The sequence below is a fragment of the Haliaeetus albicilla genome, chromosome 5 (genome assembly GCF_947461875.1).
Source record: "Haliaeetus albicilla chromosome 5, bHalAlb1.1, whole genome shotgun sequence".
Lineage (NCBI taxonomy): Eukaryota > Metazoa > Chordata > Aves > Accipitriformes > Accipitridae > Haliaeetus > Haliaeetus albicilla.
In genome coordinates, this window is record NC_091487.1 from 17,346,711 (window position 1) to 17,371,540 (window position 24,830).

The 24,830-nt window shown below is 44.8% G+C and overlaps 1 protein-coding gene across 2 annotated transcripts; it reads left to right on the plus strand.

Annotated features, from left to right (window-relative positions):
- Window positions 1-4,315: 4,315 nt before the first annotated feature.
- Window positions 4,316-14,036, plus strand: LOC104317202 (alpha-1-antiproteinase 2). 2 transcript variants are annotated; one of them, XM_069783565.1, is made up of 5 exons: window positions 4,316-4,356; window positions 9,246-9,908; window positions 10,910-11,180; window positions 13,005-13,152; window positions 13,788-14,036. In XM_069783565.1, exons 2-5 carry the CDS (start codon window positions 9,260-9,262, stop codon window positions 13,980-13,982), a joined length of 1,263 nt encoding a protein of 420 aa, XP_069639666.1. In that variant the 5' UTR covers window positions 4,316-4,356; window positions 9,246-9,259; the 3' UTR covers window positions 13,983-14,036. The 2 variants fall into 2 exon arrangements, with proteins under 2 accessions (XP_069639666.1, XP_069639665.1); XM_069783564.1 differs by lacking the exon at window positions 4,316-4,356 and having other exon boundaries at window positions 9,231-9,908.
- The last annotated feature ends 10,794 nt before the right edge of the window (window positions 14,037-24,830 follow it).

Below are 24,830 nucleotides of genomic sequence, written 5' to 3' on the forward strand. Positions count from 1 at the left end.
AGAAAAGCACAGTCAGTCCTGTGCAGTGCTGCAAGCCTGAGCCCAGGCAGCATCACGAGGGGTGCACGCTGCCTGCCACGGCTGTGGCGTGCTAGGAGCACGGCAGATGGTCCACCAGATTTGTTTGTTCCCAGTGTGCATACTGTGTGCCGCACTCTGGCAGAGCCTGCGTCTGGGCAGGCAGGAGGGAGGCTGTCTGCTTGCCTTGTGCTGGCTCTGCTGGGGCATGCCAGAGGACGAGAGAGATGACACCTTCCTGGGGGGGCTGAGCGTTTCAGGGAAAAGCCTCTGGAGTCATGCGGTGAGAAGCAGAGGGAGGTTTCTCTGCAGGGTGAGGTGCAAACCTGCAGTACGAGTGGAGACAGGGGCTCCTGAGAGCATGGTTTCACAGTCATTTTTACTAGAAAAGTAGAATAATTTGGGTTAGAAGGCACTTCTGGAGGTCATCCAATCCCACCACCTGCTCACAGCAGCACCAGCCTGGAATCTAGCTCAGGTTGCTCAGGGCCATGTCCAGCCAGGTTTTGGATGTCTCCAAGGATGGCAATTTCACATCCTCACAGGGTGACCTGCCCTTGTGTTTCACCTCCCTGTGAACATTATTTTCCTTATATCTCGTTTGCATTTACCTTGCTGCAGCTTGCGTCCCCTGCCTTGCACACTACCACTGTGCACCTCTGGGTCTATCTTCTAATGTAACCTAATGTAGCCCGTTACATAGGGGAGGACAGACAGCAGGTACAGCCTCCCCCTTCGCCTTCTCTTCTCCAGGCTGAATAAGGCCAGGTCTCTCAGCCTCTCCCCACTTGTCCTGGGCTCCAGCCCCCTGACCATCCTGGAGAGATGGCAGGGATGCAGGAAGGTGAGACGCCTCTGGCAGCGGCATCCTGCACTTTGGTCAGGTTAAAGCAATTGTGAAACCACATCCTGAGAAGAGAAGGAAGCCAACTCAAAGCCAAATTTCAGAAGTGGTGGAAAGTAAAAGTCTCCTTGGGACCCAGAGGGTCTTCACTACATTGCAGAAAGAAACTGATGCTAGAGTGAAAGCAAGGGTAGGGACTCACTGCGGTGGCTTGGGGGACAATGCTATGTGTGTGTTCCCTTACTGGAGCTGGAATTAACATCTGAGCGAGACGCTCCCCCTTGGAGTGAGCCCAGACATACTGTGTGGGACTGGCAGGGGGCAAGACCAGTGTACACAATGAAATCAAGGAAGGAGCAACTTAAAAGTGAAGGTCTGCCTTATTTTCACTTGGAAGGACTGGAGCAGACACTTGACACAGTTGTACCTGATCTGTATGGGCACTGTGGGTAACTTGTTCCAGCAGGTCACTGCTGAACTACTTACATAACCATGAGTGCATTTCCCCTTGAAACACACCAAGAAACAGAGCTCCACAAATTAAACATAGCCTGGCAGTGGAGAGAAAGATACAGCCTTCACCAGCTCCACGCTGACATTTAATCTCAGTACTATAGTAGGAGGGACACGTGTGCTCTCTGTACTCCAGAGGGCATCACCAGAACAGCAACCCATCATGTTTTAAAATGGCTTTCAGGGTAATTAGTTAAATACTTTAAAAAGTTGAAAGTACTTCTCTGCCAGAGAAGCAAGCATACAGTTCTTCTAATTTAAATAATTAATTCTTTTTGGACTACAGTCAGCCTGTTTCCAAGGGAATTCATGCTGGATGACTCTTGTTAATTTGCCAGTTTACTGAAAATGAAATAGTATTATTAAGATCCTGCAATAATAATAATAATTAAAAAAAACCAAAACAAAGTAACTTGTGTTTCAAAGTAATAAGACACCTGATGTTCCAGACAAGATGAGCAAGTGGAAGGATTCCTAAAGAGCTGTCTTTCAAAATATCAGAGAAGTGCCTACATAATCCCACTGCCTGCACAAAAAGAGAGCTGCAAATTCATATGCAACATATTCTGCTATCAAATATTGAAACAGAGTCCCTGCAAATTTCAGGATAATTTTTATGATTGGATGAAACTGTTGTATACATGAGAGGAAAAAAATTGTCTATCACATTGCATATAACATTGGATATTGATATGGATTAGATTTTATTTCATTCGTTTTACCTCTTGCACTCCCACAGAAATGTCGGCAGGTAAAGGGCACTTTCAGTTGCAAGACTAAGCTGCTTGTAAACAGTCATGTTAAGTCAATTGTGTTTTTCTTCACTTTTCTCAGCAAGTTTACTCATAGCTGCACTTTTTTTCTAATTGTGTTCTCATTTGTCTCTTGGTGCATGTTACTATTCATCTTCAGTCTGCACATGTTCTAGGTAAGGCTCTGTAACTTCCGAGGCTGTTTTCATTGTTACTTTAAAGAGAAACAGGCTGCAAGTGCCCAGCTGCTGTTTTACCAGCTGGTAAACAATTCAAACACATGTTCTAGCAGCCTGGATCAAAACTCATACTGAACTGCTCTACTTAGCTTTGCACAGGTGAAAGGCACCCACAGAGGAGAAAGAGAGGAGAAGCCAGGAAAGAAAGGATTTGCAGCAGCTCCAACAGCTGTGTGTGCATGGAACCCTCTCTGCTGCACTTGCTGGTAGTTTCACATGTGTAAGGATACATGCTGGAAAACAGAGGAAAATAAATGCTTCCATTTGCCCCTAACCCCTGAGGAATGGCCCAGAGGAAAAGCCCACCAAAACTAGTTATCCCATTATTGCAAAGCATTTCTTTCTGAAAGATTCTTCCCCTAAAGTACACTACAAGAAAAGGCAGTTTCACTACAAGAAAGACATTGAGGTGCTGGAGCACATCCAAAGAAGGGCAACGAATCTGGTGGAAGGTCTAGAGCACGTGTCTTACAATGAGCGGCTGAGGGAACTGGGGCTGTTTAGTCTAGAGAAAAGGAGGCTGAGGGGAGACCTTACCGCTCTCTACAACTACCTGAAAGGAGGTTGTATCAAGGTGCGTGTCAGTCTCTTCTCCTAAGTAACAAGTGATAGGACGGGAGGAAACGGCCTCAAGTTGTACGAGAGGAGGTTTAGGTTGGATATTAGGAGACATTTCTTCACTGAAAGGGTTTTCCAGCATTGGAACAGGCTGCCCGGGGAAGTGGTTGAGTCACCATCCCTGGAAGTATTTAAAAGATGTGTAGATGTGGTGCTTAGGGACATGGTTTAGTGGTGGAGTTGGCAGGGTGAGGTTTACGGTTGGACTGGATGTTCTTAAAGGTCTTTTCCAACCTAAACAATTCTACAATTCTACGAGTCTGTGAAGTATAGCACCTTTTCTCCTGCAATCGCCTGCCTCCCAAGGGGATGCTCCACCTGGTTGGAAGGTGTTCAGCTGGGCACTGACCTGTGAGCTTTTTTCAGTCCCTCAGTTATACCCACATTAGCACAGCCCCTGTAGTTGCTCCTCCATGGGTGCTGCAGGAGCACAGCCTCCTGCATGGAGTTTGGCTTTAAGGAGGGATCATGTAAAGCACAGGTGGCCTGACCATATGGGTCCACCTCCAGGTGAAAGCATGCTCTGGTGTACCAGCCTGACACTTCCTTGCCTGCGTTTCGGCAGTGCCTGCACCTTGTGCCGGCCCACACTTGTGGAGCACAGGGCAACAGTTTGTCCTTCAATCCATTGCTTCATGAGGTACTAGGTGACACCAATCTGGCTGGGGTGTGCTGGGTACCATGGGCTCCTGAGTGCCCATCTCTGCCATCATGTCGCCATCCCTATAGGAACCCTCAGCCACTACGAACATCAATACTACTGCTTTAATTTTAAGTTTACTAGCGATGTCCCTAGACATTGGCCCTTATTAATGGCAATGGAGATAATTGAGAAATAGTGGATCATTTAAAACAAATATGCCAAATAAACGCTATTAAAAGTCTGGTGCAGAAGCAGCAAAAATATCTCAGTGCAAAATACTAAGATGAGAGCTGGTTGCAGCGTGCATCCAGCTGTCTTTTCTTCAGGCTCTTGTCTAGTAATGTCTGTGTTGTTTAATTTTACTCATTTCACTACTTCTACTGTATGAATTCATGCAGTTTACAGAAGTTAATGATGCACGTGAAGTATTTGCTAGAGTGAGGGGCTGGGTTCCCAACAGGAGGATGTGCAGAAATGCAGGAGGACTCTTAATGACTGTTGTAAGCAAAGGCAGGGTTTGGCCATGCATGTACAGCAAAAATCAAGTGCCTTCCCCCAAAAATTGTCTTCACTGTTTACTCTGCACCATTCCTAAAGTAATAACACTTGTCTGTCCTGGTTAATGTTTTCTAGAGGACGCTTTGTTTCATAATGCTATTTAACAGTATAAATAAGAGAGGGAGCTGCAGAGTAGTCCTAGAGAAGACAGCAGGATCCTTGGAAGCTGCTGTAAGTTGTGATTTTTTTATTTCCTACAAAGACTTCAAAAGTGTATCTTCTTGTTGCATGCAATTGATTTTAAGTCTTTCCTAGGGTTGTATCTTATATTGAAATCTGTCTTAGTAATTGTTCCAGTGGTAAAGAGGCTTTTATTGGGTCAGCTGGATATAAAGTCATCACAATTTAGGCATGGAGTTGCCTGCACATTGTCAGGTGGCTGGCAGGAGGAGTAAGAATCTAAAGGCCAGAGTAGGGTGTCTAGTTGCCTTGCGGTGAAGCAAGGTGATCTCTGGAGCCAGCAAATCCTAAGCACCTAAAAATGGGTCTTTCCCAGATGTACCTCCTGCTAGAAGAAACGGGCTCTGCTCCATTAAAAGCCTGAGAATGGGTGCTTAGAGCTTTTTTTTTAATGTATTGGTGATTCTTTTTAAGTAATTCAAGGTCTACAAGAAATATCTGTGCTTAGGGAATGGGATATCTGTCTGCTTCCCTTTTAGATCAGACATCTCCTTATTGCTCTAATCATCAGATTACAGGATCATTGAGCAGGAAGGAGAGAAAATGGTGTTCTCCACATGCTCAGGGGAGCTAAGATCAAAGCTGAGGCCAACCTGTTCATGGAGCCAGAAACTGGGCAGTGGTCAGGTGCGCACTGGAAACTAGAAACTGGGAGCCGGGTCTGATCTGTTCTTGGGACTGCTGCTGCTTTGTAGAGAGAAGAAAATCTCCTCTGTCCCACCTGACTGCCTTAACCACTGCACTGGTTCTTTCTTACCTTCTTTTTTATCCTCTGGCCTCAGTGATGCTTCATCCCTGAGTATGTGCAGTATCTCAGGTTCAACAGCAAATACTGATGGTGGCCTGGTAGAAGGCTGAGAGCTCGTGTTCACCTGTTTCCAGGTAAAAGGAGGCCTAGAAGTGAGTGATGCCACTCTCGGAGGGTGCGCTTCCAGGGTGAGCTCTCCAATGCTAAGCTGTCTTACAGAAGACAGATGACACTGGGAACAGCTCTGTGAACAGTCACACAGATTTCTAAAGGACAGTGTAAACTTGGCTGCCATGTTTCTGCTGCAAAAGCAATTGCTTTTAAAATGAAATAGTCACAGCGGTTGGATTCTCTGCAGAATCCAATGCCCTTGGCTTGTGCTTGCAATCTTCTCAGGGGCCTCAAGCACAGAGGCATCAAAACTCTGAATCACAAGAGAAGTAAATGTCTAGCTGATCAGTCTGGAAAGGCCCCTAAGCATGTCGAGGTGCATACAATGAGGTACGCAAAGAGCTTTCTGCCCAGTCAGGAAAGCCATGTGAGTTTGTAGTGCTCCTGTGAGTAGGCAGTCCTGGACAGTAGGCTTCTGAGGTAATTTTCTCACACACAGATGTGACTAGTCAAGCCTTCCTTTTGTGACTCTTTTTGTGTACTTGGGTGATTTCTTTTGGATGTGGCCCTGAGTAGCTGAGATTAGTTCAGCAGACACCACTGCTGGTGGTGGGCCATGTCTTGATGTGCCTGGTGCCCTCACAGTGCAGCTTTCAGGAAACAGATTTCTCTGATTTCCTCATTTAGAAGCAATCAGGAGGGAAGCAGCACCATCTGGTGAGCGAACAGCTTTTCTATTGCTGCCTGCATATGTTTTTGAGCAGTGCAAATTTTCATGTTGTCTGAAATGAGATTATCGGTGAGGACCCCTTACAGGAGTAGCATGGGATGAATATTCATCTCCTAGACTATTACATGGCACTCCAAAGGCAGAAAATTGTCTTCAGAATTGTCTCTTCAAATCACAGAGATAAAAATCAGCCCTGCAGTGTACAAATTAGCTATATCTACAAAGAAGCAGGTTCTGTCAGTCAGAAAACTTAGTCCAGCTCACTTCCAGGTGGAATTATTCTAGGGTAACTTCAGCTAATCCCAGTTTTCTCCATTTTCTTTCTAGGATATACTGCCCCAAATAAGTATTGCCATTCTGGATTGCATGGTAGGGAAGATTGTGTGATAGGGAAGAGGTAACATATTCAACAATTGTTATCAGCAAGTCTATTACAGATAAATTGCTTAAAGGAACACTATCCTCCAGGTGTTGGCATGCTCTTGTGCCATTGTCTGGTTTGATTGAAAGCTCTTCATGGAAGCAACTTTTTCTCAAATGCCACAAATGTATTGTCATTGTGTAACATAGACAAAGAGAAGAAAAGAGGCAGAGAGGTAAACAGGTTTCCTTCCAGGCTATTCAACAAGTCAGTATAGATTTGGAGTTAGAATTGAAGAGCTTTTCACTTCTACTCCCATGTTTATGGAGAAACTGTTTTTCTGGAGATTATATGAGTAAAGGTGTTAAGATAGGAAGCTTCCTGGAAAATTAGCTCCCTCAGGGAATTCCCTAAGGGCTTTTTAGCACAGGTTCTCAGCTCTTTGCTTTTTAATAAATTGTTAGCAAGTATGCTTGGTTGAAAAATCCCTCAATCATTAAGACCACAGGAGAATCTGCATCTTCTGCTTCCTACTGAAAGGGTCTCTATTGTAAATTTATCACTGGCTGATCACTTGCTAACCTAGAAGCCACAATAATATCAAATGGAATAGTAAATATCAAGTATGAAGTAACAATCCCCAATCATATTCTAAAGGCTTACAGGATGCAAATCCTATTACAGAAGTACCTTTAAGTTTCAAAGAAGGGCCTAACAGAGTGGGCCACTTGTATCTTCAAGACTTGAACAACAAAAAAGGCCTCTACAAACTGCAGCTGCTTGGTCTTTTATAATCTTATGATTTTAAAATCAATCATCATCAAGATTTTTGTGAGGGCTGACTCATGAGACTTGACTGTTTGTGATTGGCCAGTACTGAATAAGAGATGGATGATTCAGATTGAGATTGTATTTAATTATCTGTGAAATCAGAGCTGTAATAAAATGAAAATAATTCCATGAAAGTACATAAATTAACCACAAAATGCAAACATGTCATAACTACATAGAGCAAAAATATCAGGATAGGAAAAAAACCTTCAGAAAACTGTAACCAATATTTTACAGAACCCTTACAGCAAAACCATACTATATCCATTAGCCATAATTTTGAGGCCAGGTCAGTTAAATTCCATGTCTACTTTTCATTCCAAATAAATAGAAATTGGCAGTTCGATGTGTATATAGAAAAGTCCAGCTATCTTCTGTGTTTTGTAATAAATATTAAATGTGATGAAATTGGGAACCTGTGGTGATTTATGTTTAAAATGAAATGTTTCATTCTTTGGTATTCATGTTATTCTTAATAAATTATGACTACAGCTGAGTAAATAGTTCACAGTGAATAATTTATCCAGAGGCAGCTTCTGAATCAGCCTGCTGGATACGTGGAAATAGATTAGGCTTAGCTCTGATGCTTTTGTCTGGGAGTTGATTTCTTTTCAAAGTCTAACAAATACATTGGCTCACTGATAGCAGTTTTAAACATTCAGAACCAGAGCTCTTACACTGAGTTACAAGTAGCTACATATATTGAGAAGTATTATTTCAATGTCAAAATCAGAGGAGGCCAAACTATAATTTAAAACTACTGTGCACAGTAATTGAAAATGTAGTTACCAAGAACCCTTATAGATCTTCCATTTGTCAGTAACACAGTAGGTGTTTTTGCAAATAGGCCTGCTTTTTAGAAATACTTATATCAAACACGTAAATGTTTGAATATTTGATTATAGCTCAAAAATGTTTTTTTGTTCTTACACAGTTCTAACTGTAACTGGATATTCAACTACTAATACAAATTGCTCCCTCTGATGTTACAGAGAAAGCAGAACTGTGAGCATAGCGCTTTCTGATGACAGTCTCTCAAGTTGAATCATGCCAGAGCAGAAAGGTGCAATTGGTTTAATGTGTCTCTCCCTGCACAAGTTTTAGCAAATCTGGCTTGTTATCTCCCCAAATACTTTGCAACTCTCTCACCATTTCCTTGCCCTGGATTCCCCCTCAGAAATGAGGCCCACTGGGACATTCATAGCCGTATTTCCAAGGTCCCTTTGTAAGAGCTTATACAGTGCAGGTGTCAGCATTGCAAAGGAATGTAGCTACCACAGCCAAGCGAAACAGGTTGATAAATGTTATCTCCCTTTGACCAGCAGAGCATCTGATAAAAAGAAGGCCTTGTTTTTGTTAATGACATTGACTCCTTCTGCTGTGCTGAAAATGAACCCACTCCAATGGTTTGGTTTGTCTATTAAGGGACAACACATTACTTCAGGTTCTTATTCAAAGAATTACATCCTTTTTATTCAGAAAGAAAGAGCACCTATTCCTTAGAGACATAGGGCTTTATATTCAGTTTGCTACTGAAAAACAGCTGCCGCCATTTGTCCTCTCTTGAAATAGGGTGCCTCATCAATCTGACCAAAAGTTATTTAAAGATCTCCTTCATGCCTGTTTGCTCAAATTCTGTTTGTATGTAGCTACTGATGGCTGCCCACTTGCATGAATTTCCTCTTTCTCCCTTTACTCACAAAACATCCAGACTTCTTCTATGATGTGCTTTCCAGGAATTATCTTAGACCATTAGTGTCAAAAGCACAGTGGTATCACAGTCCTCCAGTGATTAGCCATGGTGTGTTTCCTGATGGAATACGCTCCATTCTCTGGCCTGCTGAGGGTGCTGTGTATTCAGCTAATCCATGATGAATTTTGCCTTTGCAGGTATTTAGGGTGAGGGTGGCAGAAACAGTTGTGGGGAGGCTTGCCAGGAGGCCTGGGAAAATAAAAAAAAGTCTGGCAAGAGTTGGAGAACATGGATACTGAGGACAAAAGAAAGAGACAAGATTTCTTATTCAGTGGGAATGACAGAATAACTATTTGTACTTCATTAATTTACTTACCTTAGTAACAGCTTCTCCTTTTTTCCATAGGTTTTTAATACAAGATGAAGACCACATTCTACATGAGTTTGCTACTGGCTGGGCTTCATGCTGTTGCCCATGGTCAGCTCCCACCCAAGCACCACAATGGACATGATCCAGATGAACCTAAACACCACATGCATCACAGAGTTGAAGCAATTGCTTGCCTTAAACTAGTGCCAAACAATGCTGACTTTGCATTTCAATTTTTTAAAGAGGTTACACTGGAGGCACCTAATAAGAACATTTTCTTCTCTCCTGTAAGCATCTCCACTGCATTTGCAATGCTGGCCTTAGGGGCTAGATCAACCACTCAGACTCAGATCTTGGAAGGACTCGCCTTCAACCTTACAGAGATTCAGGAGAAAGAGATACATGAAGGCTTCCACAACCTCATCCACATGCTGAGCCATCCTGAGAGCGGGGTCCAGCTTAACATGGGGAATGCCATCTTTCTAACAGAGAAGCTGAAACCTGTAAAAAAGTTTTTAGATGATGCCAAAGCTCTGTATCAGCTGGAGGCTTTCACCACTGACTTTTACAATCCCACGGAGGCTGAGAAGCAGATCAATGATTATATAGAGAGGAAAACACATGGGAAAATTACTGATTTGGTCAAGGACATGGATCCACAGACTGTAATGCTTCTGGCTAGCTTTGTTTTCTTTAAAGGTAAGTCCTCTAGGATTCGCATTCACGTTATTCATTCTTATCAATGGATCTAATGTCAGCTACTACATTTGGAAGTTGCTCTGGAGGAAAATTCAAATGCTCTTTACTGGGCCAGAAGAGCCCCTAATGGCACACTGGAGGTGGTGGAGAGGTGGTAGGACCCCGCTCAGCATGGGGAGGCAGTCAGGCATCACACAGGCTTCGTTCTCTTTGTGGCAGCCGTGGGAGCTCTGCTCCAAGCCACAGCCTCTCATGCATCCTGAGCTTGCTTTCGTGGGTTTAGCCATAAATCCGATTGCTCTGTGTTCTTCTAATTTTCAGTGAAGGCGCTGAGACGCATGCATGACCTAATCCTTTTAATGCCTGTCTTTAAAAGTATGCATGATTCAATGGCCTAATTTACTAAATTTTCCTTTTTTTTTTTTTCCTATCAGGGTCCTTTATGTATCCACACTAACATATTTATATACGGAAGAAGCTAGTGATGAACAGGGGAGGACATTTTAAGGAACAAAGTGGAAACACAGTGCATTTCTGATGTGGGTTAGATGATGTGCTCTTAAACCTGACATAACAGCACTCAGATATGAGATCCTACATTAATTTTATCTACAAATTGAGGCTTATGATTAAAGTCAATAGACATGAAATGCAGACAGTACAGGAGTACACAGATGATGTCAGGAAAGCCCTTAAATGACAACTTACAGAAAGGCCACATAGATGACCTGAACAGAAAAGTAGTGGTAGGCACAAAGAAAATGCCTAATTAGTTCATTACTGGGATCTGAAAAATAAAGTGAAATTGGAATCAGATGCACTCTTTTGACCAGGTAAAAGATTCTTGCCTTACTGTGATACACATTTTAAAATGTTGTGTTTGAAAATTCTGAATTTAACAAATGGAGGAATAGGTGAATATTATTACTAGTTATATAAAATTCAATTTATGATGGGATGGGACATGGGATATTCAGTTGCATTCTCCTTCTCTGTATCAGGCAACTGGGAAAAGCCTTTTAAACCAGAGCATACTGAAGAAAGGGAGTTCTTTGTGGATGCTGAAACTACTGTGAAAGTCCCTATGATGCACCAGACGGGGAGATTTGACTTCTATTTTGATGAAGAGCTGTCATGCACTGTGGTACGGCTTCATTATAATGGGAGTGCTACTGCATTTCTGGTTCTGCCACCAAAAGGGAAAATGAAGCAGTTAGAGCAAACTCTGGTCAAGGAAACCGTCCGGAAATGGTCAGACCATCTGTTCCAGAGGTAATCTTCTGCCAGTCAGCTGCAGCAGCACTTGGATTTATAGTCTTTTTTCTTTTTTGGGGAATGCAAACACTATGAACTTGCTGATTCTGGGAACTGAGTGGGTTATTTTTGGCTTATGCGCCCTAGCTGTAAAAATCTTGCAGCTGATTGGTATTTTACTGTTCTCTTGTTGATGCCTGAGTGACTTGCTGCTCCCCCCACGAGAGTGGAGACCATCCTGATGGGCTCCCAGGAGCCCTGAATGGCAAGCCTAGACTGGCGTTTCTAAAACAGTCCATTGACTGAGTGGGAAGGTGGCAATTCTAAGGCAAATCTCCTATACTGAGGTTTCAGCTAATGTGTTTTACCTCTCATATGTCACCGATGCACCATGACTCAGACATATGTCTAAACCTTAAATAAACCATAACTTAAACAGTTTGTAGTAATGCATACATACGTAATATGTTCTACACAAATATCTTCCTTACAAGAACCAGTCCAGCACTCAGTGATTGTTAGAACAGGCTAGTGATTAATTGTGGGTGTCCTGATTTTCTGGCATTTTGGTTTTGAAACTATAAAAATCTAATGAGGTTCTGTTAGCTCCTACCATTGACACTAACATCAGCTAACACGTTTTACAACCTTGTTTGTCTGGGAGGGAAGAGATCTTAGCACCCGTAGATGAGTAATACCAAGTTAATACGTGCCTAATTTACCAAGCTCTGCTCTGATTCAGAACTAATAAGGCTGTGCAGTTCACACCCATGATTCTTGGTGCATCATTATAGAAATGCCAGCACAGTTAATAAAAACATAATGAGTGGCAAATTGGATATGAGCTAATAATGTGATACCTCAAATACGAAAAATAAAAATGTATAATTCTCAGCTGCAAAATCAGGAAAAGCCTTGTCTAAATGACTTCTTGGTGCAAGTTCCTTCAGGATCAATATCGGAATAAGTTCTTCATGGGAGAGGCTGTAAGAACCAAATGGCAATTTCAGTTCTACTATTATGTTGATGCCAGTGCTAATACACTTGGTCCCATCATCTTCTAGTGCACTGAGCAGTATCACATAAAGGCTACAGCAGTGGGGTTTGGATCCCGTCTGTTTTGCTATTCAACCCAAGCTGTCCTTGGGGGAGACAGCAAAAGACTTGAGGTACCTAAAGGGTAATCACTGCAGTAGGTGACTTGGAGGCTCTGAGGATCCCTGGACAGTGCATGAAGAGAAATCCAACAGAAAGTATACTAAGCAGGAACTGCCTACAGATAGCTCACAGTCAAAGGTGAATTTGATCATGGCCAGCCCAGGGGAGGAAGACCGTTAAAGGATAGGTTGTCCAAAGGTGCAGGCAACAGGGCACAGACCTTCCCTGGAGCCATGCCAAATGCCACAGTTATTCCAAGAACACTGCTTTGCTTTAAAGTGCTGGGGTTTGCCACAATTATCCCCATGTAGACTCTGTCTGTGCCCCACTTCAGGTCTCCACCTGCTTGAGCAACATGGGCTGTCACCTCTGCACCTCATCTTCTCTGGCTGTAAAGAGGGGCTCTCATTACCATCCTCCTTTGCAGAGTGCTCTCATATTTGCTGAAGCAAAACACCAGATAGATATTGATGATGATGATGACGATGATGATGAAGAAGAAGAAGAATGACAGTGCCTGTATTACAATGAGAAGCACCAGCAATTGAATTAGTGCTCATTGTACACTCAGGGTCCAACCCCCTGGGGTTTGACACTCATGGGAATTACACAGCTTTCTCACCATCAGTTACCTCAGTGAAAAATCCTTCTCACCACCTTCTGTGTTTCTCTTCTACCTAACAGCCTGCTGAGCCTCTACTTCCCCAAATTTTCTATTTCTGGGAGCTATGAAATAATGAACACCCTTAGCAAGATGGGAATTGTGGATGTGTTCACTGACCAGGCAGATCTCTCTGGCATCACCGGCACCCCAGATCTGAAGGTTTCTAAAGTAAGTCCATGGCTATTGGCCCTCTCCTTTCTTTCACGAACATGCAGGAAAACCCCTCTGTAGTACCAACCAGAAACACCAGGTAAACATAGCTCCCAGCTTCCCAGCTTGCCTGCAGCTGGGCTCACTCTGGCCTCAGCCTGCAAGCTTACAACAGGAGTTTGGCCCTTGGTGACAGTGGAAATCAGATTAGTTTGCTGCACATCTGTTTTTTTCCAAATCTGGTATCAGCCAAGATTTCTTGGGCAGTATCTGGAGCATGAGAGGAACATCAACCCCCGGCTCCTCGAGGGGAGATGCTAATGCTCCTGGGCACACCACAGCCTGTCCTCCCACCCTGGAGACTGAGTTTCAGAGGTGCAGACAAACTCTTACAAGTGGAGCCTCCATCCTTCATCCAATCTTTGGGACAGAGGAAAAATAGTATGGGACTTTTTTTTTTTTTAGATTTCTGTAGCTCTGTCCTGGTCCTTGTTTAAAGCAGCCATGACTACAACACCACAACTCACATCTCTGCTGCCTCTACTCACTTCTCAGTGGATCCTCCAAAGCAGGGCTGCTTTGAAATGGGTCTGATTCATCTCTCAGGTGGCTGTTGTCTGCCCAGAATGACTGTCTGTTTTCTTTCTTCCTAGGTTGTACATAAAGCTGCTCTGGATGTTGATGAGAGAGGTACTGAGGCGGCAGCAGCAACTGCTGCTGAAATAATGACATTGTCTATTCCTCCAACCATTGAATTCAACCGTCCCTTCCTCATGCTGATTTTTGATAGAGATACAAACAGTACACTCTTCATAGGAAAAATAGTTAACCCGACTATCACTAGCTGAATTGACATATGAATTCTGCTTGCTATTGCTGATTAAAGAAGATGTGAAACTGCATGACGTGATTTATTTCCATTTGTACCAGCTTAGTATATGGTTCTTTTTTAGCAAAAGTTTTCATTCCGTGCCATTATCAAAAACTGTTGGTATTGACCATGACACTTGCTTAAGAGGAAGCAAAGAAAATGTTTTCAATTCAGGTAGCAAAGAATGCCTTTTTTTACTTGACTGAAAGCCAAGGAAAGACCTAAGATTTGCCAGCATTCAGAGAGAGACATTTGTATTACAATGGAAGACTCCTGCTTAATATGTAGTTGTCAGCCAGAATAGCAGATAAAATGATTAACGCTCTTGCAAACAAAGCAGAAGTAGTTGTAATTTACCATAAGTAAGTAAACAAGAGATGGGAAGAGTTGGATCAACCATGCAGGGTCACGGAAAACTGAAGCTTCTAATGGAGGCAGTACTGGGAATGTGAAAAGCTGTCTTCAACATAGAACCTTTTATCTACCAGAAACCTTTTACCATTTTCAGTATTAATCTAGCAGCAAATCTTCCTGAGTTTCTTGCAGCTCAAAACAGGGCAGGAGGATCAAATCTGCTCTTGAACCTGAAGACTTTCAACCACGTATTGCCAATTCGACGGACTTAGATAGCCCATGCGAGTAGCTGACTCCTCACACATATATCCATCAGTGGTCAGAAGGAGGATGTAGCTGGATGGGCAGGTGAGGTATTTGGATGGCAATTACACAAGCATACTGTCAGCTGAGATTTGCGGAAAACTTATAATGAAGGTCTAGAAAATTGTAGCTATTTCAAGTGCTGTCCTTTTATGGCCAAAAAAGTAGGTAGGGAGCACCCAATAAGCAGATCGCCTGACCTAGGGAGTGGTGGCAGGCACCCAAGTAGGACAGCTTGAGGACTGGCCAGTAACTGCTTTCAATAGACCTGCCTTGGCAACAGGTACCAGAAAGAGCACAGTTGCCCCTTTCTTCCCTACAGTTGTGTGTTTTGGAAGGAGATGAAATGGTGTCACAGCATCAGGAATAATGTTGGGAGCAGTCAAACAGCTTGGGAAGCTAACACAGCCTCAGCAAGGTCTTTTGTGCCCTCTGTGAAAGTAAAAGCAAATGTAATTTTGTCAGTCTGGTGCAAAGCATGGTCTCCCCTTTCACAGTCAAAAGGAAAGCCCCTTTCTGCTCTGTGTTCCTGGTAAAAAGCTCCTGTTAGCCGTCATACATGGTGCTTGACAGCGTTTTTTGAGTAGACATTCTCTGTATAGACAAGTGTATGATCAACTTGCATCGATGGCAGGACTCCCAGTGAAAGAGATACATGTGCACTACATCATCTTCCTGGCTCCTTCCTGCACTCACCTCCATCTGTTTGTGTAGCTTTGTGGCCTGACATCCACACAGCAATAATTTATAAGGCACCCTATCTGACTGTGCAGGTTTCTTGTCTTCCTGAAATACGACTGCACAGTGCAGCATTCATAGGGTCAGTCTTAGCCATTATCACCCCTATTGTTAACTGCTGTTAAAGAACAGGCATTCAGCAAAGCAACAGTAAAACCTTCAGGGATGAGAAAGCTCAAAGAGAGATCCTTAGCTATGCATTGAATTCCCTAGAGTCGCACCAATTTGCACCCGTTGAAAAACTGACATAATTGATTTTAGTAGAGTGATCCTCAGTTTACAGCAAGAAATGCAGAAGAAACAGAGGTCCCAGATGCACAGTTACCTGTGGCAGCTGCAAGACTAAATATTGCTCGCTCCCTTGTAAACCATTTTGGAGTGGATGGAGACATATACATAGAAATACAGCACAGTAGGAGGAAAGTTGTCCCCATGTGGTTCTGGGAGAGATTTGAAGACCAAGAGAATCCCTCGCATCAGCTAAATCAGCTTTTGCAGGCTGTTAATCTGTATTTTGGGAAGGGGACTCCTTTCTTTCCTACCCTCGGTATCTTGGTGCTCTCACAGACACATGCTCCCTTCAGAAGCAGGATGCGGGAATTCTATTTTCCTCCCATATTCCAGTAAAATGAGCCCACAGGGCTGCAGGAGGGAGGTGCAGGGGCAGGCATGCTGCCACGCAGAACTGGCACTCCACAGCTTGTGCTTCTCCTCTCACTGCATCTCCTACATGATCTCTCTGCGTTTGTAAAATGCGTTGGAGAGGTTGCAGGGACGGTGAGTGACGTGGTACGTCTGTGCTGGCCATGGGAAGACAGAGCGGTGGTGATGAGGGGTGTCTGCTCTTCTCACAGGGGATTTCCTGCCAATGTCAAGATCGGCGTCCGGCAGCCGTCTGCCAGACTTGCTTCATCAGGCAACAGCTCCTGGTGTATTGACATCGTGCTGCGATTTTCCACTGCAGGATTTGCTGGAGACAGTGTCGAGGAAGACGCAGGCACCACACTTAGCACAAAAGAGCAGCAGACAGCTTGCTCCCTGCCTACGCCCGTGCTGCGCTGCACCATTTGTTATGTGGCCCGTTCTCATCTCTCCCCCCCATCCACCAAGTCCCACTCTCCTAATCCTGCTCTCGTCGCCGCAGGCAACACCAAACAGATTTTCCCTATTATGCTCGCTCTTCGCGTTTCCTCTCCGCGCCAGATCCTTTCCACAGCCTCCCACTCTTCCTCCTGCAGACTAACATTTTATCCCTCCCACCCGCCGGTGCCGTTTGTTCATGCGGGAGGTGGACGCTGCCAGCTCAGCTGTAGCACCTGCCCCACCAGCAGGTCCTGCCCTCCTCCTTCCCAAGAAATGGAGGGCGGGAGGGCAACGGGACTCCCTGCCTCCTGCAGACCACCTCAAGGGCACTCACAGCAGAGCGGGGAAGGCTGGGCAGAAAGGCAGGGCTTCAGGCCACTGAGCTACTCCCATTCGGTGGAACGGGCAACGTGCGGATACAAACGAGCCAGAGGCACGTCTCGGGAGCAATTAATGACCCGGTTCATTAGCCGTTGACGCAGCTAATGAGCGTGGGGATGGGACTCACAGCTGCGCTTGTGGTGATCCCAGGTTTGGGTGACCTGGTTGTCCCCTGACCAGGTGGAAAGCCCTGTTTCATTGACTACACCAGGGCCGTGCCATCAGCTGTAGTCCGACAGCCTTCAGGTGCTCCAGGTACCACGTCCCAAGACTGCAACAGCCTCCCCAGCTCACACACCGTTTCTGGAAGGAGACGTTTGGGGTATGTTTTGCTCTTTTCTCACCATCATCCAAGGCTGTACCTGGAGGAAGGGAACCAAAACTCCCCTCGCTTCCCACCCCACATCCTTCAGCCCCCCTATGAAGAGGAGTCAAGGGAGAAACTCCCCATTTACACTTCAGACAGATATAATCTGATAGCTCTTGTTCAGCATGAAGAAAGACATGGGTCAGCATAACATTTAGCCTTGCAAATACACCAGTTCTGTTGCTTTTAACACAGCTACCTGCTTTGTGTTAAACTAACAGCACAGGCCTCGGGTCTCTGCACTTGCCAGGCTTTGCTTGGACTTGTCCTGGCCTGCCTGGTGTTTTGTTTTAGCTTCTTTGTTTGTGACAGTAATTATCCAGCAATCAGGTGCTATTACCTGATCTGTTTAAATTTTTCCTTAGCTTTATATGATTGTATGGTAGAACATTTGCATATTGTTACAAATGTAGCTATTTCTGTGACTAGGAGATATTAAGAACAAGTAGTTATTCTGCATAGAGTGAAGTGTCTATGGCCCTAAAATGAAAAATGAGGGAGTACAGGCATGGCAGGACCATAGCAGGGGACTTGAGAGTACAGGCACAGGATGATACTGGAGGCCTCAGGGCTACAAACAGCTCAGCAGTGTTCAGTTACTGGTCATCAAAGGATTGCAGCCTTGGGAGCCGGGTAAATCCAGTTTGGGGGATAACTAGGAGAACAGAGATTGAGTACCCAGTGTATGTAGAACACAGCACAGGTAGTAAACTCCGGTGTAATGTGGACCTGTGAACCAATGAAGGAAGAGCAAGGGGTAGAGCCTGCGAGCAAATGTATAAAAATGACCCCAAGCAGACCCCAAAGCACAGAGGTTGCACCCACCACCCTCGTACTCCTCCTAGCAAGGATGCAGGATGCGGCCGTCCTGCAGTCCCCTTCCCTTAGGGCTGAAGCCATCGACCGAAGGAACCAGTGGGGCAGAGAAAGGGTGAGCATAACACCAGAGAATGGGGAAAAATCATAAAAGTTTGTGTGTATTTATTTTAACTATATATAATCTGAACTGGAAGTCTTAGTATTGTAAGCAGACTAATAATTCTTGGGTAAGACTGTTCAGATTCTAAATATACTACTGATAAATTCTTATCTTTGCATACAAGGCGTGGGTTTTTTTCACCATAACAGGACTTTGAGTGTAAGAAATTGGTGGGAATTCAAGCCACCTACTCTGTTACTTGTGTGCAAAAAAAATTGGTAATATCAGCAAGTGAATCCCCTGCCAAAGGACAGAAGAGCCCTATTGCTTTCTTGCTTCCTATATGCAACATGAAAATACCCCATATAGTGCAAGGCAATCTCTGAAATGAGTGGATCTGGAGGAGGAGCAAGACCAGAGCCGCAGCCTTTCGAGAAAAGACAGTGCTGCCAGAAAACATAGTGCTCCCCTGACTGAGACTCAAGGTGGGGGCTGTTGCAGACCACAGCTGTGAACAAGCATGACTAATACCTCACCTGCTCTCTATCTTCGTAATTACTGCAGGATGTCAGAGATGCCGAGCAAGACCCCAGGGCTGTGGAAATGGGAGCTTTCAAGACGGAGGCACCAGCACCTGATACCCCACAACTGTCTACAGCTTCTCTTCCCTCTGCCAAGCGACACCTCAAGAGCTGACATACCACTTGCAATGAAGTATCAGTGACACCAGACCTGTCCAACTCCTGTCTTTGGCAAAAGAGGAAGGCAGTGGGTGAGCAGCCCCAGGGTGCACCGAGGCTGCAGCACCAAAATCCCCCTTCCAGCAGCGAGTCAGAGGATGCCAGCACCCACGGGGAAGCAGAGAACGTGGTGCACACAGTGCCCCAGCCATGGGAGGATGATCCTGGAGGTTACTGAGAAGGGAGGGGCAGCAGAAGCCCATGAAATATGCAAGAGGCTCACATGTGGCCACATTGGGTCCACAAAGGGAGTGGTAAAGCTGCCCTGGATGCCAGCTTTTGTGGTATTTGGAGCAGGAGTACATCATGGGTTTAGCCAAAAGGCAGTGCTTGAGCACAAGATCAGCTTCACAGAGTGATACAAGTGTCCCAGAGGTCCCTTCTCCCAGTGCCTAGGCGATGGCACATAAAGAACTGATGGTTTGGAAGGAAAACATCCCCCCCCTCAAACACCCTTTTGCAGTCAGTCAGTGAGCTCTACCAGCTGCTGAGCACTTAAAACCTTGTGGACCAATATGAGAAAAAAGGCAAAAGTTGATGCAGGAGGAGGAAGAGGGATTCAAGGCAAAGAGACAGCCCTGGGTGCCAGGCAGGTCCCCATCCTCCCCCAAGGACCTTTGCCTGGCCTGCCCTCCCATCAAGCCCCCTGCCACGTAGCGGACCACAGGACTTCCAGCTCTTCCCCACAGCTGGGCAGCAAGACCAGTGGAAGGCTGGCACAGGGCCAGCCACATCACGGAGGGACGAGATCTGGGCGGCCGCATAGAGGAGACCCTGACAGCCCCCACTCCCTCTGGGTGCAAGGGGGCACCCCCAGGCAGGAGGCTGTGACCTGCAGCCCAGGGACCTTCTGGGTGACCGCTCGGGCTAAGAGGCTCCCCTCCACTCTGTTGAGGTGATCAGAGGAGACCTGCCCCGTGGACAGCATTTCAAACCGCTTCCTTAGTCTGGAAACCAAGGAAGGCAATACAACGGGCATCAGTATGACTCCTTTTCCTTTGCCTCCTTATCTTATCTGATATACTGATACTCTGTTATTCAGTCACTAGATATTTAGCAACTTGACCAAAACCACCTTTTTCTTTTTTACCTGGATAGCCATAAGAAGTAAGATTTCATCATTATTTATTCTGTCTTATCTTCAGTAACTGAGCCAGTCAGCTACAGATTAGTTGAAGGCATCAGCATGCCTCTACTCACTGACAAGTGAAATCACAGCTAAAAATTCTAGTAGGTTGCTTTCTTCACTGTTACATGGAAAAACTATTTAAAAACAAATCTTCCCAGCTGTGAATGACTGTGGCTGTTCTTCTGTGACAGCTACACAGAAGTTACTGCGGCAAAATCCCTGTGTGCTCATTCACGTGTGTCAAACTCACCGCTCCCAGAGTGCCCAGCCTCTAACCAGAACTGATGTTGAAACATACAGTTTTGTTGGTGTTGGGGCACTGATGACAGCCAGCATTTTTAAGGACAGCTTGTTGCAGGCCAGATGGAAACGTGGTTGTGCGGGTTATTGGTTGTAGGAGACCAATGTGAGAATCTGGTTGTGTTTGTGATCACTCTCCAGGCAATCTGAGCATATGAATTTGAAGCACTTGTGTTACAGCTTGATCTAGTTCGATCCACTATTTTATATCCCTGGGTTTGCTATGGTTTTTTACACAGAGAACCTATTTGCCTGCTAAATGATGCAGCTGAGAGATTATCAGACTACCTAGTGTGTTGCAATAGCTGGCTTCAAAGTGAGGGAGATAACTGTTTAACTAACGTAACATGTTTGGCCACAGGTAAAAGTCTAGTGTGACTTAATATTTGTATAATATCCAAAACTTTAACAAAAGCTTTAGCAATATATACTAGAGGGATTTATTTGTCATATATTCTCAAAATACACCCTGAGTTCCTCATACAGTAGTGGAGAACGGATACACTTCTGGAGTGGCTTTGCAGTGGAAATGAGCTCAGCCTGTGACGCTGGGCGGTGAGGGCGATGCTGTCCCATGTAGCCCACCAGCATTGGTCAGGGAAGCCTGGCTGACTCAGCAGTCTTCCCAAACAGGCAGATCTTGGATGCATTTTTCTTTGTGAAGTTGGCTTCCTCTGGTCACGGAAGGAAAACTTGCTAATGATTCCCGATTTTAGTGAAATACAAATGCAAAGTTCAAGAAACAAAGGGTGTGTTTAATCTGGCGGCTGCAGAAAAGCCACCCTGGTTAGCACGGGAGGTTAGCTCGGTCCGCTTCTGACCATGGCCACCAGGACTGGTGGTGCTGGGGCCGAGCCTGGCTATGTGCGAGGCCACTTGTGTTGGGAAACTGGGGGTATCCCTACGGTGAGGGCTGAGCTCAGGTGGAAGGAGCCACGGGGTTGCAGCTCCCAGCCTCACTGCCAAGTGGAGAGCCACTGACGGTGATGCAAGAGCCCTGGTGTCATCCACCCCGTGCCCCTGCCTGTGCTGTCCTTCCCCGGCTAGCACAGACAGGGATGGCAGGGGAAAGGACAGACTTCCATGAAGCTGGAAGTCTGAAGTCAGGAGTGTGTGCCTGCTACCACATTCGGAGGCGCAATCTCCCCTGCAGAAGAAATACCAACTTCCAAATGTCCCCTTTAACCTGATGCGAGCAAACCGCACATTTTTAGGATCTGACAAATGGGATCACCATATCATTGCAGAATCAAAAATAGACACTTCAAGACAGCCAGTACGTTTTGTTTCAGCTTAGTTCTGCCTACCACACCTATCATACTGTAACCAATGCTGGTTACGTTTACCAACACACGGCATATCTCAATGGCTCATTAAGCATTTCAAGAAGAGGCGAGTCTCACACACTATGCAGATGGGGAAGTGACCAAGACCGTACGACAAGGTAGCACAAAATCTGGACATTTTTGAGATTACTGGGAGACTGTGATGACAGCACTTATAACAGAGGGTTCTCCCCAGCTCAAATGCATTACTGTTGAGATTACAGAAGGAATGGTGGGGCTTAAGACTCTGCTCCCTCCTGCCTGCTTCCCCCCCACCGCTGAGCAGTGCTGGTGCTGCTTGATAAAGCCAGCAGGGCCCCCATGGGTGGACTGTGCTCCACCAAGGCATGCTTTCTTCTCAGCTTCCTTCCCTGGATCGGCTCTTGGGCTGACAGCAATTTGCAACCATTGCTGAGCAAACCCTGGCGAATGGGCAAAGGGACACAGCCCAGGTCCTGCCAGCTCTGCACCTGTTTACTCGATGTCCTGGCATTTAGCTATGTTCAGTGTCATTGTATTTCTTTCCTACAGATACATTCACACACAAATGCACATGCACATACACTCATCGTTGTTGTGTGTTTGGGGTCACAAAAGTGTTAGCCGCTGCTATAGTTAAACCAAATGACTATAGGATACTGTGGCTAAGACACTCTCAATGCACGGTGGAGATTCTATGAGAAGCTAGCTTATATCTCTGTTTTCCAGTCTCTCAGGGTATATTTAAGATAACCTTCATGTTTGCATTGCAGCGAGCATGCTGACTTTGCATACTTCTTCCACCCCCATGCCCTATTAGCTTGATTTTAAACTAGGAGATAAAACTCTGGGCAAAGACTCCATTGCATGGCTTATTTTTCTTTTCAGCAGAACTAAAAAAAGAGAAAAGGCATTTACTTTTCATGAGTGCTTAGGGCCAAATTTCCAGCCTGGCTTCAACTTTTGCTTTTGCAACCTCATCTGTTAGAGCTTGTTTACTTGCAGCCTTTCAGTATCATGCTGCAGACTGGCCTCAACACCTGCATCTATCGCATCTACTTGAACTACATGTGCTGTTACCAACATAAACTGCAGCATGTGCATAATTAATTACTAAATTGGTCCTTGCCTGAGCAAGGACAGTTAAACCCACAGCCTGCTCAGTGAAGTAATACTGTTATGCCATTATACAACTGCTTCATATGGAGACTGTTTACGCCACTTTGCCTGAGCAACACGAGCTGTACTGCTATAGGCACAGCCATACCAGTATAATTGCTCCTACAGGGTGTCTCTCACTGGCTCAGCTCGCAGTGAGAACTCAAAATCCATCACACCATGGCCAGTTTGGGCACGCCTAGGGTAAGAGCTGCTGTGTAAGTCAAGTAAGCATGGGAGTCCCACAGACACAGGGTGGGCAATGTATCTACTCCTGTGGTGCTAGCTAGCAGTGGAAGCTGTGAGTTTTGCAAGTCTTCCCATGTTGAATTTTGGTCAAAAAGGCAGAAACAGTTGCACTGATTTCCAAAATTGTATTTGATGAATAATTCCACCTTCACATGAAGATTGTATGCACACAAGAACAAGGTTCTGCTATGATCTAAAGGATTAGGCTAAAGCAATATAGTTCTAGAGTGAAAATGTTCTATACAGAAACTTTTTCTGGCCTAAGACATCCTTTTAAATTTGTCACCTGGCAAAGAGTTTAAGCTTAACCAAGAAGTCACTCTTATGCTGGAATTAAAGTCCACACAAAGATTTAAGTTAGTAACATTTTCCCATCACAGTTCCACTGCATTATTTCCTCATGTAGACAGCCCCACTTCTGTTAAATTTTACTGATACAATGGTAAAACATACCCACACTGAAAAGACTGTTAATTTTCCTCTTTTTAATACTGTAATGGTCTGTATCTTACAGTTTTCTTTCTTCAGATGAAAAACATCAGGTCTCTATTTTTCATGTTCTCTTTAGTGCTTCCAATGTGTCTGCTAGCAGATGTCCCTCTTCTGTAGCCCAGCATGTTACACATTACCTGGGAAGAACAATTCAATCTGGTACACAATAGCAGGAGTCTGAGCATCTGAGCACATTGTCATATACAGTCCACATTACTCATATACAAGTCTAAGAAGGAATTGAGACCTGATGTCTGGAGCATGTTAGAAGCAAAGACATTTGCCTACACAGTACAACCTGTATGGAGTACAGGCAAGGTGGATTATCACTGAGTCTGACCTACCACAAGTATCAAGGTAGGTCCAATGGCTATATTCTTACTATAGAAAGGGACTGCAGAAGATATTTGTGTCCAAGCTTAGATCTTCCAATGCGTATGATGGATATGATGTGCCTAAGCTATAAGATAACTAAGGTCAAGCTGAAGATATGAGTTTGGGTGTCAAGTGTATGAACCACGATGCTAAAGCGCCCTCTTGATACAGAGTCCCCAGTTTCATGCTATTACTGCACTGGTGTTCACAAGAGCACTTGTTTTCCTGTCGGTCAGAGAGAGCAAAGTCTTGTTAAATATAGCCACTTGCTCAATAAAATGTAGTTGAAATACCATATTCACCCTACTTTTACCTTCTGCTAAATAGAAATGTTGGCTGACAAGAAGTCTGACCACAGGACTGGCTGTCCTTTAGAAGGAGAATGACTGGAACTTGAAGACACCACTGCTCACTGAAGAAGAATGGGTGGTGAATTGTAATTTAAACCTCCTGTCAATGCAAATGCTTCCATGCTTATTACAATGCCAAAAAGAAAAATGAATACCTCCATCAAAGGCAAATTATATGATGCAGAAATCTCACATTCATTCTATAATCAGCTGCTGACCAAGGTTACTATCATTCAGTATGGAGTGACTTCAGTGGGATCCAAAAATTGTTTCATTATGCAGGGAGCAAAATAGGTGCTTTCGATCAAAAATGACTAAGAAGCAACAACTGAAGATGCTAGATGAGGCCTTCTGGGAGGTAAGATGGATGTCTTCAGTGTGTTCAGGGACTTATTCTGATCTGGCCACAGACCCAGGAAGTATCTGAAGTAAGACTGCTCCCACGCTGGAGACACCACTCTCTTTAAAGGAATATATAATACAGTGTATTACAGGCTTTTAAATGCTTCAATTTGGCACAAAATCCTGACTGTAGGAGACCGGGAATTGTTCCAAGAAAAGGCATATAGAGCAGTGCTGATAC